The 21099-nt window shown below is 40.4% G+C and overlaps 1 protein-coding gene across 1 annotated transcript in view; it reads right to left on the bottom strand.

Moving 5' to 3' along the window:
* Positions 1–21099, bottom strand: part of kirrel3a (kirre like nephrin family adhesion molecule 3a) — a 164837-nt gene that overhangs the window by 23918 nt on the left and 119820 nt on the right. The window contains exons 7-9 of the mRNA XM_042499533.1: positions 19433–19538; positions 1153–1301; positions 389–516 (exon numbers count right to left, since the gene is read on the bottom strand). Of these exons, the coding sequence (XP_042355467.1) occupies positions 389–516; positions 1153–1301; positions 19433–19538 (383 nt within the window). The remainder of the gene's footprint in view (positions 1–388; positions 517–1152; positions 1302–19432; positions 19539–21099) is intronic.

The following is a 21099-nucleotide window of genomic DNA, read 5'->3' as shown; positions in this document are numbered from 1 at the left end:
CTGTATTTTCTTAAACATGTTAATTAAAACAGATCTTGCAGATCTCTTAACTTGTTGATTGGCATAATCCTCTAATCGTTTAGCAATCATGCCATTTCAGATTTACAGGCTTCAAAGAAAACACTGAAGAAGCTGGTGGAAAATCTCTAAAACACCCATTATTATTATTATTATTATTTATATATGGAAATGGACTCTGCATGCAGCATAAAGACTTCATGTGTATACAGAGTGCTTGATCTTTAACTGAATCTTTATATTTGGAAACACATGATGGATTTACATTAAATTTTATATTCCGCCCTCCTGCAGCAGCAGATCACACTTCTGATGCCTTATTAAAATGGTTATGATGTGTATACTGCACTTATTGGTGAAAAATACATACCACTCCAGAGCCACGTTTCATCCACACAATTGTTAGCGAGGGATTTCCTGTCCAAGCGCAGTTGAAAACAGCATCAGATCCCAGGTCCACCTGCAGAGACTGAGGCTCTGCCGCCATCCTCGGCCCAACTGGAAGTCAGAAATATTTTGTACTATGACAAAAATACTTTTAAAGAGCTCAGCTGCCCACAACAAAGAGAATAAAGTCTATGACACAAATGTAATTGTTTACAATCTGGTTTTGTGAAATAATATCCGCTTGTCCCGACTGAGACAGCTTTTGAATGGCTCTGTTATAGTTCTAGTTGAAGAAATGACATTTCATATTAGAAGACAGCAAGGTACATATATTTATTTTTATGTTCATTCGTTTAGAGACTCACAGCACTTCAGGTTAGGAAAAGATTATAGTCTAGATTAAATTCTAAAATGGTGAAACATAATTTAAAGCATGGGACAGGATTTTTTTTTTCAAAACTGTTATCATTTAGCTAAAACCACCTGATCAAAACGGGCTTTTGGCGCCTAACCACACACAGGACATAAGAACTGCTCTATGGTATCAAAGTCCACCATTCGATACACCTACCACACCAGTTACAAAAGAAGACAATAGCCAATGATTAAGTTTCCTCACAAAACTGGGAAAGCAAATTAGTCACATATAATGTCTGATATGACACACCAACACACAATACATGCAGCATATATCATGTATCTCAGACAGGCTGTGCTCAGGTGTATTTCCAGCAAACAAACACTCACAGTAGACGTCCACGTTCCTGCTGATGTTGGTGTTGCCCAGTGCGTTGGTGACCTCACAGGAAACAGGCTCCGTGAAGAAAGAGTGATCCACCAGAACCTCGTAGGTGTCACCTGGCACGTCTAAAATCGGTTGACCTCCTTTGGCCCATCTGAGATCATTAGAAACAGAGTATACAGTATAGTACTTTAAATATATAGAGGAAACAAAGGTGCATTCATTTCAGCAAGGACTTTCCTAAAAACATGCAATGGATCGGAGGTGGAAAATATGATTTTGAAGAATCTGTGTTCTTGGAGTCAGAAAAGAATGAATGTTTTTGATTAAGACTCAGCTCAAATGACTCTTCGCAATAATAATTAAAATCCAGCAAATAACCCACGGTTGGATTCAATTCAAACTGATTACAAATACAAAAGTCTCACAGAGCGGCTTCACAAAAAAACAACAACCCAAAAAACAAACTGTTTAATGCCTCCACGAACGAGTCACCACATTATCAAAGTTATGAGGGTGAGTAATGGCCAGAAAAGTTTTTTGGAATAGAGCATTATGATGTTACAGTGAAGGTGACCTATTGAATTTTAAATGGCATCACTTCAACATTTCATCCTATTAGACGTTTGAGTGAAATTTTGTCATAATTAACATACGTAGACAACATATGCAAATTAGCTGCTAGCTAACTGTGATGTAATTATTTTTAAGCGTGTACAATATATTAATTTAAACTAAATAAGATATTGCATTCATAAGAATATGATGTACGGATGGACGGACAACCTGAAAACATAATGCCTTTGGCCACGGCTGTCGCCGGAGCGGAGGCATAAATGAAATACACTAATTGCAAATATAATTTTCATTCACGTCTCCAGAAAGCAGCAAAGTAAAGCTGGAAACTAACAGACGCAGTCAATCTTATCTACAGCCCCACACTGCTTATAATATAACATACATACATAGAGGACGACATACATTGTGGTTCAGGGTTGTACATATGAGCTTCTATAAGTATTGGCAGAGAGATGCACTAAATCCAGAGATCATTCTTTCTGAAAAAGGGTTTTATTGGCAAGCATCCACCTTGCTGAAAAACCTGCTTTGAATGAGACACTGAACCTCCGGCTGCTGTTGTGTAGCTGACCTCAACCTTTGACTTCCCTTGAGGGAGTCAACGCTGGAGAATTTCCCTACAGGGAGCAATAGAGTATCGCTGTGCTATAAATTGTTGACAGGAACTGAAGTATCGTGTGGTGCAGGAGGAAACATGAGCTGAGGCGGCTCTGCTCATCATTAAAACTAAAGGTTCAGATTACACCTGACCTTGTTTGCACTTTCATCTGCATTAAATCATCATTTAATTCATCTGAAGCTCTTTAAGCATGCTTTTTTCATTGCAATGCAAACCCTATAAGGATCAAGTGCTGCATCTGTCTATGGATAGCACATTTAGGTGGAAAGTGTCTTCAGAAATGTTTAATGTAGTGGTCGTTCATGCGTCTGGAAGAGAAAACTGCGAGTTTAACATCGAAAAGACGAATAAATGATCAAATTGAAACACATTAAGTTTGTGATAGATATACAGACAACTGACTTCAGCTGACCTCCTCTCAGTCATCACAACAGTGACTTTCCCGTCTCTCTCTGCCTGCTCTTTTTCTTGCTGACGACTGAAACGCCCACGTCATATTGCTGTCAAAATACAGCCTCCCTCCCCTCTCCGCTGTAAAACTTGACCAGACATTTCGCAGCAGAGGTTCTCAATGTTTGAACACGCTTCCTGTTCCCTGTCAGTCTTCTGTCTGCCATTGCATAGCGCTGTCCCCTGACACATCCAGTAACAAAAATAGAGGTGACCACCTTGTCAGATTACCATTTGTGGTTTCTTCAAAGGGGATCGAAGGTAACACAGAGCGACTGCATAAGTTTGAGCTCATTTGAAGTGAGCTGTGTTGGACAATCCGGCTCTGAAAGGACACCTCTCGCTGCCTTCCAGACAGATTTGATTATCTTCAGCTCTCTATTCCACCTGGTGACACTGGCAGGTTTATGTTCCAGCCTTTATCAGCGCCGCGTATTGATTTATAGCAGCCTGTCAAAAGCATGGAGTTTTTTTGTGGATGAAAGTCAGTCATATCATTTCTAAAATCAGATGTTTTAAGACCACATGCCTCATCGCTGCAGCTTTTCTTATTGTCTCTCAATCTTGTTGACTGAAATTGAAAAAAAAATAAAAAATTAAAAGAACACTGACAGGCTATTGTCTGTAAAACACAAGCTTTGCTGCTAGTATTACTACTTTTACAAGGTTTTTTAATACATGTGAATAAGAACATCAACTGCCTCCTGATTTTACTTTTTAAACATGTTGCTTTGAACATTAAACTCGTTGTAGTGATCTGAAAAGTCAGACTACGAGCGCGTGTCCTTAAAAGACCACAGAACTCTGCCTCGCCCTGCATCCTTGATCATCTCCTGACTACATGGAGCTGAAGTCAATTAGAGCAAGAGTATGTTTCTGAATCAGTAATGGTAAAAGGACAAATGACTTTATTTACGCACTGCGGGTAAAACTTCCATCTAACTCCACATGTGCTCGGTAACCCTCGTGCATGAGATTGGGACGCTCAGGGATGGCCGTTCAATTGAAGATTGTTACATGTATTGTCTTTTCAAAATATACTCCAGTTTTCTCAGGAAATGTATAGCTCCTTTTAAAAAAAAAAGAAAAAGTATTTTTCAAAATAAACTTGCAACAACATTAACCCTTTGAAACCTGAGCATATTGGCTGAATTTCTTTCAGTAAGACGGAAAGGCAGCAATGAGCAACTTAACAAGAACTGGACCAAAAATTAGCAAGAAATTTGTTACATAAAAATTACCTAAAAATAAGCACAAAAAAGTAAAAACAAACAAACAAAAAAAACAGAACAAAATGATGTTGAAAAAGAGGGAAAATATTTTTTCTGTAACATTATTTTAAATATATAATTATGAGAATTATAATAATTTCTGGACTTTTTTCCCTTTTTTGGATTCAATTATCCTACCTCCCTTGCCACCTGATTTAGTTTTCATAATATTTTTTTTGCAATTTGCAGGACATTTTTAGCCAATTTATTCATTGCTTTTCCCCTGTTTTCTGATGTCGATCCAGGGGTTAAAGGGTTAAAAAACAACAAAAAACAGCATACATATTAAATGACATGGTAGCTGCCAAATATTGACTTATTGCCTAGATATTTGAGTTAACTCTGTCCTTCACTAAAAATGTCATAGGCAGATTTGAAGATGTTTCTTTTAACCTTGGTTTCTATCAGACAAAAGAAACAAAACTTTGAATTTGTAAGGAGATTCTGTACTTGGTCCCTTTTAGAAGTACATGTCATGTTTCTTTTAAGCCTTTAGGTCTTGATGGGGAGTCCCATAGTTTGGTGTTTGGAGTAATGCATCATAGCTTTGTTGTTTCGACTCTTGTTTGCAGTTTTACTGCACATGATTGATGAAAGTCATTACTTTTGGTCATGGTGCTGTCTCTGGATGTGATCTGTTCACTCACAGGATCCTCGCTCAGTGGCCTGGGGACCTCAGCAGGCTTTTTTTTGGAACCTCCATCTGTAGCTGATTGTTACAATGGGCTCATACCTTCAAGTGAACACTGTCTCACCTTTCTCCAATGCTTTGTTAAAATCGGGCCAGGACACTGATGGATAGGGTTGGGTACCATTCAAACTGAACCAACCAGAAATTCAGCTCCGGTACCCAACAGTGCCTGTTTTGGTTCTTTGTTTCTCTGCTGCAGTGAAAGCTTTGGCTCCCTAGGAAGTCGACAGAGTGGCAGGGAGCTCTGTGGCTGTCTTCCTGGCACTTCTATCTCCTGTCTGAAGTGAAACCGGACAGCTCTGCGAGGGCTGGCCTCCAGGCTTCACGGCATTTCCACCTCTTATCTAAAGCCGGCAATCTCACCCAAATGTGCTCTCAGGTCCCGACATTTGGCACCCATGGATTTAACATGATTTAGTTCTTGGTCTTCCTACATAATTTGGTTGGTACCCTTAAAAATACAGAGTGTGACCCAACCCACTGATGAAGATTACTAACCAGCAGTAAATCGAACCACTCCTTGCTTTGCATTGATAGCGGGATGCTTTATTCCATTCGACTTCATCTAACATGTTTAAGTGGGTAGAAGCAGCAACAATCTGTCTATAACTGAACTGTTTTTCCTCCTGGGTTTGCTTTTCCAATTGGTCAAGTCAGTTGCCAAAGCAGCAACTCTGAGACAATGATTCAGTGTGTCTTCAAGGCAACACGCCTTTGAGCAGTAAACAGGGCTTGTATCAAAGACCGAGTGAAAACATAGAATAAAAACACTACCAGCACACCACAGCTGCCTGCCACCAAGATGATTTACAGCTAACATGATGGGATTTATAGGGACAGTGTGTAATGACAACAGAACTGGAAGAAATGTTGAATGAAGAAACAGGCTTAATCACTTCTTTTCCAGTGGAAGGTACAGTTTTCTTTTTCTGGACTTGACAGCTTGGGGGTCAGTATATTAAGTTTCCCATAAAACAGTTTTATACAAACATGAACAAGAAATACATTTGCAGCTAACAAGACTACCCCTGCAGGCCTCTATTTATTAAAGTACGCTCAAATTAGGCCACATAACAGCAGATGGTGAATCTTGTCTGTAACAATTGGTGTGCATTTAAAGACGGGGTTATTATGGTCTTCCATCATACATCTGTTGGGTGTAACTGCTCTTTTTTCTAGGTGTAACTTCTACGTTCTCTTACCTGGAGGTGTACAGGTCAACTGGCTGAGAAGAAATTTGTCAGTACTAATGGTGAGGTACAAAAGCAGCATCTATTTTTCCCTGCAGGTATGACAATTATAATGATTCCTCTATCATAGTCAACAGCAGACAGGAGAAGACGGTAGGAGCAATGGAAAAGTGTCAGCGACGTTTACTATCGATATCAGTGTCTTGCAAAAAGGAACACTACATAGGAAAGTAAAACCCACTTCTGAGGCAGGAATTATTGATATTTATAGAGGCTGTCTAGGGCATCTATTATTAAAACAGCTGTTTTTTTAATGTAGTACTGACCTGTAGAGGAATCTATGCCTAAATATAAGCCACAAGAGCTACAAGAAAGAAATGAGCTGCACCTTCAAGATAAAAACATATGAAGCTATAGCTTTTCAAAAAAGCTCATTAGAAACTGCCATTTTGCTTCATAGGCCCCACAAATGAGCAACAGGAAGAAATGATACAGCTGCAAGTGGCAATTCCAGGATTCAAGTCAGCATGGATGTTAAAACTTTAAAGCTGAGTAGGATCATGACTTTTGACACTTCATGACACCCACATTAAAGATAATGAACAGTTTTTTGGACAAATGCTCATTTTTTTCCATCCAAATCTCTACTCTCTTCTTTGGTAACACTGTTGCTTCCTATTAGTCAGTTGCAGAAACATTTTTAGTACATGCTTCAACAGTTCAGTCAAAAATATTCTCTGAATGTGGTCATGTTTGAACAAACTGTCGTTGATTTACGGACAACTTTTGCAAAAGGCCAATGCACTTGTTTGGAACTGGAGGCACCCCCTACTGACCGATTGCAAAATAATTTTACACATGTGGTTAAACATTATTTTCAATCATATCCAGCCCCAAACTCGTCAAATACATCCACTCTGTCAGTGTTTTTGGTGTTCGAGCATGTCGCATGTGCATGAAACCCTGAAGGACGGCATCAGGTAATAACGCTGCGGTGACGGGAGGGGTGGTGGATGGGTCTCACAAACAACTGATTTCCTATATGGAGGTGAGGATTTGTTTCCTACACCTTACCATGTGCCTCTTTTGCCTAAACCATACATGACTTTTTTTTGCCTAATCATAAAAATCTGGACGGTCCCGTTGGTTGCCATTTGGTCACATCGGCCAAAACAAAACACATGCTGCGTCAGCCAACCATGTGCATTTGTTGACATCACAGTAACAGCATTTTGGAGCATAAACACCTGATGCGAAAGGACACAAAATGTCATAAGTAGACGAAGAAGGTCACTGACAGAATGGCACCATGTCATGAGTTGGGATGAGAACATGTTGACATATCCTAAAAGTTTTGTTACTTTACAGCAAGCCCCCTGGCACAATGCTAAACTGGAAGTTAGAACGCCTACTCTATGGACCCAATGATGTTGAAAATTCAGGGAAGTTTACACCCTGGAAGTTGAACATTCTTGCTTCATGCACCACAGAGCAACACAGATAGGAATGAATGGGGCCACGCCTCCAAGCTGTATCCAGTTCTCTTTACACATCTATGGCTTACAGCCTGTAAGTTTACTTAATTTTAAATCTAGGCGTGATGCTGGAACAGGCAACACTGTACAGTCTCAGAAACCCTGCAGTGAGGTCTGAGAGCAGCATCAAGAATCACAAGTACAGAAAAGTTGTGTATTTCTGGTGTGGGTGGTACTAACTTTTTATTTAAATGTTGTGGCTTAAAAACTTCTATCAGCCCTGAATGCAGCTGCTCATGTTTGTCAAACACCGTCTGGCTGGGAGATCTCCAGACAAAACTCTTAGTGGGAAACTCATGCATTAATATTCACAAGACAGGAGCTCATACCACTTAATCATGTCCAAATATCTCTTGAACTTTGGCAAAGACCTCTTTGCTTGACATCTTTTTTTCTTTTTTGCAAGCAAACATGTGGATCAACCCATATAGAGATGTCAACTGTGAAATAACTTTTCTAACTGTTAAACATTTTCTTTAGTTTGGCCTTGACAAAACATGCGGCTAAAAAATGCTTTATTGGAAGACATTCTTCAACTCAGGAAAATACCCTCAGACAAATACAAAAAAAGTCAAAGTCTGTCAAATTTTGGGACTTTAAAACACAAATCAATGCAAGATTGTGTTGTTCAGTGCATCATCAGACATTTTGGACACAAAGGTGCTGCAGAGTTGTGCATTACAAGCTCTGATCTAGGGGCCTTCTTAAACGCAACAACAAACACAAAGTGGTAGGTCTTAGGGACACAGGCGGTGCCGCCAAGCTCACTAAACACACTGCTATTTTGGTTTGTAGAAAGATTTATTTTTTAATTGTGTTGGTCTGTATGTGAAACTGGCTGCTGTGGCATTCAATTAACAGAATAATGACCCAAAAAAATTAAAGAAAAGGGGGCTTGTTTTACAAGAAGTATGTTTTTATTTACCCACTGGCTGTGTAGGAAGAGGGAGCTGAGGGGAGCTGCAGGGAATTTTACATGGAGAATGCAGAACCGAGTCTGCTGCTGCTGCAGAGAGTTCTGCCTGATAAGTTCAGGTTTTTTCTTTTTTAATGAATGGGTCATGGATTTTTTGCGGGCTTTTCCTTATTTCTTGCAATTTTTTATCAATGGACACTGTTTTTAAACCTAAGCTGCTTAATATACTTTAAACTGATATGTGTACATGCTGGGCATATCCACTGACCTCATGTATATAAAGCTGTCCAATTGATGGAGCAGCTGATATCACCTTGTTTAGGAGTAGGAGATGAAGTACAAGCAAACCATTCAGAGTTTTTTGACTTTCTGAGCTGAATTCTCCAGGCGTTCACCTTAAGTTTTGCATCTTTGACAATGTTTTGGATCTTTCATTGATATCCGTGATGAGCTGATATCATCTCGTGTGGGAGTAAAGAGTGAAATACAAGCGAACTGTTCAGAGTGGGAGCCAAGTTTTTGACTCACTGAGCTAATTTCTCCAGGCATTCACCTTAAGTTTTGCATCTCTGATAATGTTTAATATGAGTGCCCACCAAGAAAATATAGAAATCTATAAACGAGCAAAAGTCATTCAAAGTTTAATATGTCCCCTTTATTCATGCGGTCTGCTGAGAACACAGTTGTTGTTGTTTGCTGTGTGGCAAACACACCCTGCATCCGTAAAGTAGCACAACGAGGCAAAGATACAAAAAGTCTTCAAAGGGGAAAAAAAGAAGTGGGAGTGATGGGTTGGCTACAGCGTCCCCTGCCAACCTTTGGTACAATTTATTAATATGAATGAGGAGGGTGGATGACGTTCCTATTAACTTATAACAACCTGAGTCTAAAACAACATTAACCTTTAGGGATCATCATCAATCTCAATCCTAGATTGCAGTCAAATACTTTCTTGTGATAATATTTTTTCTGAAAGGCAGAGACTGATCAGGCTTGATCACTATAACAATATTGCGCTAACAAAAGTCACATAGGAGAAAAAAAGACATGCAAAAGGACCACTGCTGTCAATATCAGCATTCTCCATTCAAATTACCTTATGTTTCACATTTTTAAAAAAATCCTCCCAGTCGCCAGAGGAAAATGTTGGCATTGTACGTTTCTGCAAACTACAGACATGTTACATTTGTACATGTCATACGTATCATATCATTTTAAAAGTGATGTAGTATATGACCTTTGTCATTGGGAGGTGGACAGGATGGTGGATGGCTTGTAATCTAAGCATGATGCCTGCCAAACCACAGATGAATGCGGATCACTGTTACCAACAAACAACTGCTGTTTTTTAAGTGAGTCACGGCTGCATTTCCAGGGGCTTTTAGATCACAAACGTGGGTGGTTTTTAAGCAACCTTGGTCTGTGTTTCCAGTAGGGATTATGCCAAGAAAACCTCTTTTTTTTTTCTTTTTTTACAAAGATCTCTATTGCTTTCATTACCAGCCAGGATAATGCAAAGAAAAGCAGTTGTTTTTTACTCTGACAGCTGTATTTTCAGCAATTTCAGCATTGTTTGTTTTTTCTTTTGCCAACAAATGTGGGTGTTTTAAGCACTCTAGCGCTGCATTTCCAGCTTGCATAGTGCCAAGAAAAAGCTACAACACTTTACTGAGACCACCGCATCCCAGCATCTTTTGTCCAGTACTTTTTTTAAATCACTATCAAACATGTTTTTTTCAGCAACCTGGCACTGTGTTTCCAGCAGGGATAGTGCCGCAAAAAGCTGTTGTTCTTTACCAAGATATGACTGCATTAACGCAAACTAAGTAATTTTGTGCCTAAACCAACCACATGTTTACCAAAGCGTTGTTAAAATGTAAAATGTTAATGTATCCACTAAATTTAACATAAAAATGTAACATATCCATGGTTTGTAATAACGTAGAATGCCAGCCGGCCTTGGCTGTTGGTGACTGGATGTTTCAAGTGGTTTTTAAATAATTAAAAGGAAATATTGTATTTTGACAAACAGACCATATGAATTAAATAAGGGGTTCTTACTTATTTAGTGTTGGGTATTGATGTTAGCTTTATGCTGTCCACCAAACTTGTTGCAGAAATGGAGATTTCTTACTGCATACAAATCTGTTTGAAGCACTATAGCCAAAACTGATTTTAATTTAAAATGTCTTGCCAATAAAGATGAATTATCAAATTTTAATCTCAAGCAGTGAAATTCAATTTTTTTCATGTATTGCACTGCATACATTCCAACACACAGATTGTTTATTGTGAAAAATGACTCACCTCTACCCCAGTATACACAGATACTTCCTATATCTAGGTGCCAAAACAGTCAAACAGATTTTTGTACATAATCAGACAGAGTAATTTTGCACCCTTGTGTTCACATCAAACGGATGACAGGCCAGGCTTAACCAGCACAACTGAGTCTCTCATTAGACACCGCTAAAGTGACAAATGAAGAAACCGGACATGACAACTTTGCTTCAAAGTAAAAAGCCCTCAACAGCAGCGACGGCAGCAGCAGCAGCTCCCCATAGGAATAGGAGGCACTTGATTTGCGAACGACATCAACTCATTTCCTCTCTCCTTCTGTTCTGCCGCTCCTTTCTCTCTCCCTCCTTTACAATTCAATTCATCTCCGGCTCCTTCTCCCCTCACCCTCCTTTGCCTTCGTCTTCTGTTTCACTCTCTCTTCCTCCATCCATCACTTCATTTCTCCTCACTTCCTTTGCGGTGTTTTGAAAAACAAACGGGCAATAATGAGTCGGCTCCCGGATTCATCCCGCGAGCCTGCCAGACAGCCAGCGGTGTCGACGGCTGTGTGGGGTTGTTGAGATAAATTGTCACCCTGTGGTCGCCCCCACCCTCCTCCCTTCCTCCTCCTGTCCTGTATCTATCTGTCTGCGGACACGGTGCTGCTCTTGAGCCGCTGCTGTACTTTCATCCCAAACACCCATGAGTCTGAGCAAACAAACATGCACAGATAGCAATACTGCACAGAGCACAGATGCACACACACACGGAGGCCGGCAGGCACACGCACACACACCACAGGATTCATATCATCAAGGTAATTGTGCTAATCTCTATCCTTGTGCGTGCTAAAATACAACCAAATTTGAAGTCATTTTGGAGTTGAGATGCAAAATTTTCATGACTTTTGTTCCCATGAACGACAATTAACTGGTCGATGATTCACCAGTGGTCTCTGGGCATTTCTCTCCCTCTGAATGGAGTGCTTTCAGTCAATCTGGGACGTGACAGAGGAGGAGGAGGAGCGGAGGCAGGAGTGAGAGATGAAGAGCATCTGGAGCTTATGTGATAAGGAGGAGCCACAACTGAACTTACTTCCACTCCAAACATACCACCCACCCATCCGCCCTCAGGAAGTCTGACTTTCCTCATTTCACAGAGAAAGAGGAGAGACCTCAGGTGATCAATAACACGCTCAATGGAAAGGGCAGCAAAACGCCTCTGAGGAATGAACCTGTTGCAGCCTGTTGTGTTAAAGACACAATGACATGCTGGGAGATACAGCTGTGATATGATATTATAGTTTTTCATGTAATATATTCTTTCTAGATAAAAAGCTTTTATGCAGCTGAAATGTTGTGCACATCAGAGTTCAAGCTAGATGGAGCTGAGCTTTGATCCTGCTGTCTCCTTACTAAGCGGCAACCTTCAGTGCTGAAAAATGAAGCCATTGCTAGGTGCTAGAAACTGCACTTCCTCTAATAGCCACATGAGGCAAAGCAAGTGAATTTCCAAAAGACCTCTACATGAAAATGACCAGCAACAGAAATATGCACACCAGGTACACAGGTGAAAGTCCGGGCTTTGTTGGACCCATCCACCTCTCCTCCTGGTCTCCCTTCGGGACCTTCCAGCTCTTCATTATACATCTTTACCTGCAGTGTTTCAACCTGATGCCATCCAGTATATCATACAGCCGCAACCTGCTCTGCCTCGCTAAATTACCAACTGACGCTGTCTGTCCATGTGGCAAAATGCCCCGAAAAGTGCTGTCCAGCCGACTGACAGCCTATCATGCCACCATGAAAGGTTCTGTCTGGCCACATTGACGCCAACAAGCTGTGTATTATACCGCTGCAAAATTTGGCTTTAGGAGTGGCTGTTTTTGACAACAATGTGCTGAAATATCTCTGTCAAGACTTTAATACGAGGATGTTCTTTCTATACTGAGATACTCTCTTCTCTCAACTTCATTTCATAGAGATTGACTGAGGGTTGCACTATCAAGCAGGAATCTCCAAGACTGAAAAATGAAGTCAATGCCAGTGCAAAAAACTGCAGTTCTTCAAATGACCACTTGAGGCTGGCTCAAAACAAAGTAAATCTCCATGTACGGCCATGTTAAACTGCCTTACTTTAAAGCAGAAAAAGATGTTTACAGTCAGGTACAAAAAAATAGTTTCGGGCTCTACAGCTATTTTCAACATTCACTGTATGGGGGTTGAATTTCTTTATAACCCCCTGACTGACATTTTTTTAAGGCCCAATGTCCAAATATTGTCACTTTTGACTCCAAAAAAAGAAAAAAAAAACAACAACTTGGCGACGGCCAAAATGTTGAACTTGAGGCTTTAAAAAAGCAGTCACATAACCATGGGGGATGTCACAGTAGCTGTGTCCACTATCTACACAGTCTATGGGTACTACATGTGGTGCTCAAGAGTAGAGGAGAGAGGAGAATCTTATTATCCACAGAGGCTGAAATTTACTGGTGGAAAAACTTCACAATACCCATTAATACAATAATATAAAAGAAATTGTGTGGGCAGACAAGCATCAGCACGGTCATTCAACAGCATTAGCTGATAAGTCAGAAATTTAAATCAATACGACATATTGAATATAACTGAGTATTATAAAAGGATCTTTTGTGCAAGTGTGTTGTACCTCTGGGGACTCTACAAAGCAAAGCTGCCGAAAGCAGGCCACAGTCAAGTGTTGAGTGTATGAAGTGGATGTGAAGGATCAGATACTTATTATGGCTTGAATGGCATGAGTCACAGGTAAATGTCTGGGCTGGGGAACTCAATTAAATGTCTTCTTCTTTAGCAATTACAATTAAGATAACCTTGTGCTAGGAATTAAAAGGGAAACCTTAGTATTTTGTAACACATTTAAACTGTGTTTTGCTATTGTAATATTAGCCAAAAACCAAGTGAAATGTGGATACTATGTCCTCCTTGACATTTGGGATGTACTACCTTTTCAAACTTTTTTGAAACATGTACATTGGAGACTGGGTCAAGCACTTCATTGAAAAAGAAGATGTTGAAGCACAATCTCCTTTAAAAAGTTTTTCTTTGTCCTGTCCTTGATCTGTATTTGTTACCGTCTACCAGCAACAACTCAGAACTTCAGAATGAGACTTGAGCGGGCTCAGTTAGACCAGCCTGTTCTCTTTCCTAAGTCATCAAATACTACCGACTTGTCAGTGAATTCAATGCAAGATACCGACACCAAAAGCCACATTTTGCGGCAGTATGATATGCTGCCAGGCAGTGTCCGTTTGTAATGCTGACCACTGGAACCTTTCATGATACATTGCTGATCAGTTGGACTGCACCTGGCATGGTCATATGATACGCGATCAGACTGTGTCAGTTAATAATACAACCAGACGGAACCTATTGTGGCCATATGATACACCGCTAGTCAGGTTTAAACGCTGCTGGTAGCAACACAATGTAAATAGTTGGAAGGGCGGGCAGCAGGGGTGGTGGATGGGTCCAACACACCCCAGACTTTCACCAGGGAGCCCCGTGTTTACTTCCTGTATGAATATCGAGCCAAAACATTGTGTTTTTTTCCTCAACCTAACCATCTGCCTTTGTTGCCTAATCCTAACCAAATGCTTTTTTTGATGTTCCTGTACCGGTTGCCATAACATAACCACATGCTTTTGGAGAGCAGACTAAGGAGGACACCTAGAACGTAATATGTAGACATGGAAGTCTACTGACAAAGCAGCAATATGTGACAACTCGGGATTAGAAAAACTTTTTAAAGGAGGCTGCGCTTCAACAATTGAACTCTTCTTTTTCAATGGAGCGCTAGACCCATTATCCAAGGTGCATGCTGCAAAAATGTGTGAAAAGATAGCATATCTGAAAATTCAAGGAGGACAAAGTTCTCACATTTCTCTTGTGTTTTAGCTCACTAATACCAAAATACCAAAGTTTCCCTTTTAATTTCTCGCATAAATTATCTTAATTGAAATTGCTGGAGGTGAAGGTGGAGGTGGTTAATTAGACCCACCAAAAAATGGTCCAGATCAAGTGAAAGAAAACAACAATATGAGCCTGTCAGTGGCAAAAACAAGCACTTTTAGTGGGGGTACACTGATGATACAATATTGCCCTGAGGCTTACATTGCAGATTGTTTCATGGCTGCTGGCTGCCTGCAGAGGTTTCACTCAATACTGGACCACTTTCAAAAACTGTTGTTCTCAATAGTCACTTACACACATAAACATTAGAAAATGGGCTCCAGGTTGGAAAATACCAAGGTTTTCAATTTTACCGTCCTTTAATATACTGTAGTTTATATTGTCTCAAGGATTTTTCATTCAACATATTCAGTCCACTGTTTGACTTCTGCATACCAAGTAAAAGCTGAATTTGAAGTGTAGAATCTGTTGTAGTGTGGACGTCAGGATTTATTACTTCCAGCCTTGAACTGAGCGAACTCTCTCTAGCCTGAATACAAGACCCCTGGGTCAGAAAAGGACCCTGCAGGACTCAAAGAGGGCACTAATGGAAAGGTGAGTGACAAATGGCCAGTTTATGACATGATGGGCCTCACAATAACCCGATAACTGCTTAGACTCCCACATTCCACGACGGGGCCCGCAAAATCACAGCACTGTGAACCCCAAAACGAAGAACAAAAGACTGACCTTTTCAAAGTAGAATGGGAATATGTGAAAGTCTCACCAGCAATTTGACCATAACTTACACTAACACAAAACGTAGGTTGGAGGGCCATAACACTACCTGAAACAGCATGTTTGGAGGGATGCGTTGGTGTTTACTCATCCACCCCCCTCTTCTACATCCCTCCAGTTGATTGGTGTGTGTCAGCAACTGGAGGCCCAGAGTCCAAATATGAGTTAAAGAGTTAAAGCAATAATTCTTTCACCTGCGGCTTTCCAGCCCCCAAACATGGGTGTTTTTTATGAACATATAGGTGTTTTTTCCAATAGCTTTTCAGACCCTAGACATGAGTATTTTTAAGGGACATGCAGCTCTTTTTCCAGCAGACTTTTTGCCTACAAACTTGTTTTTAGGGACCTGTTGATGTTTTTTCCAACATTTTTAGCCCCCTAAGCATGAATGTTTTTAGGTAACTGATGCTGCATTTTCCAGTTGCTTTTCAGCCCCCAGACATGGGTATTTTTAGGGAACCAGGACTATTTTCCTGCAGCTTTTACGCCCCCAAACATGGCTGTATTTTAGGGACTGGTTGCTTCCTCTCCCTGCAGCTTTTTAGCCCACAAAAATTGATGTTTTTTTAGGGAACAGCTGTTTTATCGCAGCTTAAGTGACCCATCACTTTTTCCCCCTGCAGTTTTCTAGGCCCCAAACGTGAATGTTTTGTAGGGACTGGTTGTTTTTTCCCTGTGGCTTTTCTAGCCCTCAAACATGGATGTTTTTTTTAACAGCCTGTTGCTGTTTATCCAGGAGGGATTGTGAAAAAAGTTGCTTCTTTACTAAGACATCACTGCTTTTCCAGCAGGAATTGTTCCCCAAAAAACAGGTATTTTAAGCAAAACACGAACAACCAAGTGGTTTTTGAACAAAACCTAACCACACATTAACCACAGCATTGTTGGAACTTAAAGTTTAAACAAGTTTCAAACGCTCAATGCCAATGTTTTTTTTTTTTTTCTTTTCTGGCAATTGGATTGTTCTGCGTCACCTTACATCTACATCCATTTACACTGTTTTCATCAACATGATGAAATGCAGGCCCAGGCATTCCACATGTGCAACTTTATGATATGTTACTTAGGAAAATGTAAAACAAACACAACACATGTCCACAACCCAGCTCCCTTTGTTGTATTCATTCCATTTTTGGGTAATCTCATTATGATGACACACAAGGAGAGAATCGTGCATCCATGAACAATACACTGGAGCACTGGCACAAATGGTCAGATGTGAATTATACAGTGAGCTGACAGTAAGGTTGCAGGCAGCACAGATAGGATTGTACCAAACAAACCATTAAAGCAGTATTGTCAGCAGATAAGGCGTTCCCTGTCATTTTTTAGCAACACAAATTTTAACAAGGGAAGGTGCACCTGGCATGCATTTTGCTGCTGTCAGTTTGGGTTTATGAGCCTTAAAGTAATCCCCAAATGAAAAATAAAGATCAAGGAGGTGGTGTAAAGCATTACTATTTTCTGTTCTGTTGTGTTTTGTTCAATACTCTGCACAGGTTCATTATATTCTCTACTGAATTTTTAGCCTGTGTTCCCAGGATGCTTCGGGGCCCTGATTGTGGAAGTGAATGTCAGTGTGCATGCCTTGTAGTTAGCCTGACCCCTTCTCTCAGAGTTCATGCAGCGAAGGAGAGACGGCCGGCTCGGTCCTGGCACACAGACAGATGGCAGAAATGTGGCGGCTTCTCAGGGCTGTCTGCCCATTTATAATGAAAGAGCAGCCAGCTGCTGGGGGAGTGTTTATGAGTGCAGGTGAGCCACTGGCACAGTGTGTCAGACATTCTTTTAGGCAGCCCTCAGTCAGTGACTGCCCCACCCCAGACAGCATGACACACACAGATTATGTCATTTATGCATGGGGAACTGTATACGCTACAATATTATCATTATCAAAAATATTAAGTAGAATTAGCGCCTTGGGGTTCTCACACATCTTCCCCCCGCTGGCACAGAAGATTTATACAATCAGCACAGTTACAAGGTGGACACCCAAGATTACTGTCACCAATTCAGTAGCTGACCAAATGTCTTCCCTTCTGTTCGTGAGTTATGATGTTGAATAATGGCCAGAGAAGTGTTTTTGCAGAATATTATGATGTCACAGTGATCTTTGACCTTTTGGATATTAAATGTCATCATTTTATCATTTTATGTTATTAGTAGGGCTGTCAAAGTGAGCGCCATATTTATGAGCTCAGGCAAATTCCTTTAGACGCCACCATTTTTTCTGACGCGCAATTAGTGCATGATTAACATGCACAGAGTACGCTGTATTTCATTTACCACTTGCTGGCCAAGCACACAACTGATGCAGAGAGCCCTCCTCCCCCTCACCAAAGGCAGACCATGCTGGATAGTTTGCAACAGACTTGCACTTTATGCAGTGGCCAGACATAATATAAAGGCAGGACAGTGACGACTGATGTGCACGAGACATGATTGCAGTGGCCAGACAGCTCCTGTTCGAGCTCCAGTTTCTCTACAGAAATATGCTGAAGTTTCTCTTTTAATTAATTTAATTTTTGAGCATGCAGTACCCCCGAGGTTGTTATGGACAGTATTTGTCATTGTTTTGGATTATTGCAATAATAATAATCATACATATACATATGCATAAAGCAGGCATATTTGTCCACTCCCATGTTGATAAACATGTTAAAACATTGAAACATTTCCTTTAAGAAACATTTAGAACAGATATACAATAGACATTTATATGATTTGTTTCATATTTAGCATGTGACTTGTTGACTTTTGGCTTAAAAAATGTTTTGTGAGGTCAGAGTGACCTTGACCTTTGATCACCATCATTTTAATCATGTCATCATTGAGTCAAATTGAACATTTGTGCCACACTGAAGAAATTCCCTTAAAGCGTTCTTGAGATATTACATTCACAAGAATGAGACACATGCAAGGTCATGGTGACCTTGACCTTGCACCACTAAAATCTAATCAGGTAATTGTTAAAACCAAATGATGCTTGTGCCAAATTAAAAAAAGGTCCCTGAAGACATTCTTGAGATTGTGTTCATAAGAATGAGACAGACGAGGTCACAGTGACCTTGACCTTCAATGTTTGACCACCAAAATCTAATAAATCCAAATGGAGGTTTTTGACAAATTGGAAGAAATACCCCTAAGGTATTCACAAGATATCACATTTATGAGAATGGCTGTGTGTATGTGTGGATGTAGAGATACACATAAAAATGACAGTGAATGGTGATGTTATGAGACATATTACACATAATTTATATTTTAGAAACTAAAAAAAAAGCATCACAGCAAAAAGGGAGCAAAACGTTTGTGTACAGCCTAATGCTGTGTTTGTACCCTAGACCAGTTCTTCCTTGCCTTTACTTTTCTTTCAAAACATAACATAGGAATTATCCATACTCTACAAATTAAGATCCAAAATGTAAATACTGTCAACAAAACAACAAAATAAAACCCATCAGTTATCATAAAGTTATCATAAAATCAGTTATTTTATGTTTTATCATTCCTTTTCACTTGTGAAATGTGAATTTTTGTATTGTGACACCGTTAGGCTTCCCCTGCACAAAACTACTGGTGTAAACTTTTTTGTTGAGTATTCTCATGAACTGTATGACCTTATGAAATAGCAAATCCATGTGTTACTGTTCCATGACCCGGGATCATGGCGCACTTTAAATTGTTCACTGACGCATTAAAAGATTGAAATTCTAAGCTGCCGCCTTGACTTGAGGTCAGAGAGGAAAAATAAAGCTACATTCCATCCATACATTAGCTATACCCGCTTAGCCGCTCATATACTTCGGTGGGCCGGAGCCGATCCCAACCGACATTGGGGAACAGCCTAGACAGGTCGGCAGTTACTCACAGTGCTGGCATACAGAGACGAACATTGCTTGCTCAAGTGATTATTTTGTGACATCATGTTTTACGACCAAGAGGATAAAAAACAGAATGTATGAGGCACACAGCAGAGGAAAAAACATACAAAACATCTCAGTGAAGTAGTGAATATGGTGGGGCTAACCTGTAGTAGATGACAGGTGGGTTGGCTTTGGCAGCACAGTGGAATTTGACCAAATTTCCCTCCAGAACAGGCTGTGGCTCCACAGTGAGGTTTACAGTTGGCAGGTCTGAGAGAGGAGAGAGATCATGAGGGGAATAAAGGACAAAGCAGCGCACGAGGGCTTGGTCATCGCTTTAAAGTCATCAGCGGCTTTGGTTACACATTGAAAGAGTTACAAATACTGCACAAAACCCCCTTTTACTTCAATTTATAGAGACTTATCTCTATTTTTTTCATTCTTTATTCACCGTGGAGGCATGCGAGAAAAAAAAAGTTTCTTTACAAATTTCAGGTGAGTAATTGATATACAAATGATCATTTTGGGGGTGAGAGCTGAACAATGCTTTGCAACAAAACATCAGCGTCAACAAAAGCCACATTTCCACACACAAACAAAAACCCGAGGAGGACGAAAGTGTGGGACAAAATAACCTTCCGATGCACTGTGAGTGAAATGCCCTTTTAAGCACAATATAACAGTTTCAAAGGGAGAGAGCTTCAGTTCCTGCTGGTTGGGAAAAAAAACATCTTGCTTTTAGCGCCAATACAAAATACCGGAGTCGGACTTTTTGCACAACAGGCTGTATTATTCATTGTAATCAACTCGGGTAGAGTCAAGGCTGCCACCCAAAAGAATGAAAGGTGCAGCACTAGGCATTATCACACACTCCCACTCAGTGGCTCACAAAGTGCTTAAGTGCTTTTGAGGTATACAGTGAAGGCCCTTACTGAGGTGTCTCTCCAAGTCTCCGTGTAGTTTATCACTCGAAAAACTTCCCGATCTTTGACTCCACCACAAGAATTCCCTGCAGTCTGCTACTGACTTCATTATGAGAAATTTGACTTCAACTATTGCCAGAAATTTTCATTTGAGAAATCAAACTTCTTTTGCGAGCCACAGGGGGATTATTGAAAGCCTGGCAATTTATGTGGTGTCATACACAGTATTTCAAAGTTTAAATGATAGCGGATTTGCCCATTTGTATGATCTTTGACTGTTCTCTGAAGAACACTGAGATACCATCATGTTGTCACTCTGAAATTGCCAAAATATCATCACTTGGTTAGTGATTTTGGCATCAGACATCAGTGCCAAAAGCCACCTTTCGAGGCAGTAAGATACGCTGACGGCCGACTCCAGTTTGTGACGCATCAGGTTGACGGCAGTTGATCATGCGATTGATCACACGACTGGATGGAATGTGTCACGGCTGTGTGATATGCCGCTCCGAGACATCCAACATGCTAACATTAATGCGACAGTCATCACTCAGATGTTTCACCAGCATGAGAGAAAAAAAATCAAACCAGAGCCGAACTCCTTAACCCCACTGCTTTCAAGCGGCCTTTAGATCTGAAGGCAGAGAGGGAAAACACTATTACTTAAGCAACTGCAACTATTTGTCAAGGTGGAACTGACTGTAACACTCCCAGTGCACATTTTTTGAATTCTACTTGTTTGGTATTTTCAATTTCATAGGAGATGCTTTTCAGTTTTACAGCCTGTTGTGATGTGCTGCCCTTTGGGAAAGTGTCTGTTCAGTGTTTGTACAATGTAATACAGAAATGTTTGGAGTTTTTCTAATGAAAATAGTTCATCAAAGTTGCCAGTGGGAAAATGTTACTTC

Source organism: Plectropomus leopardus, chromosome 13 (assembly GCF_008729295.1).
Source record: "Plectropomus leopardus isolate mb chromosome 13, YSFRI_Pleo_2.0, whole genome shotgun sequence".
NCBI lineage: Eukaryota > Metazoa > Chordata > Actinopteri > Perciformes > Serranidae > Plectropomus > Plectropomus leopardus.
The sequence above is the reverse complement of the archived record's forward strand: the minus strand, read 5'-3'. Positions and strand labels throughout refer to the sequence as shown.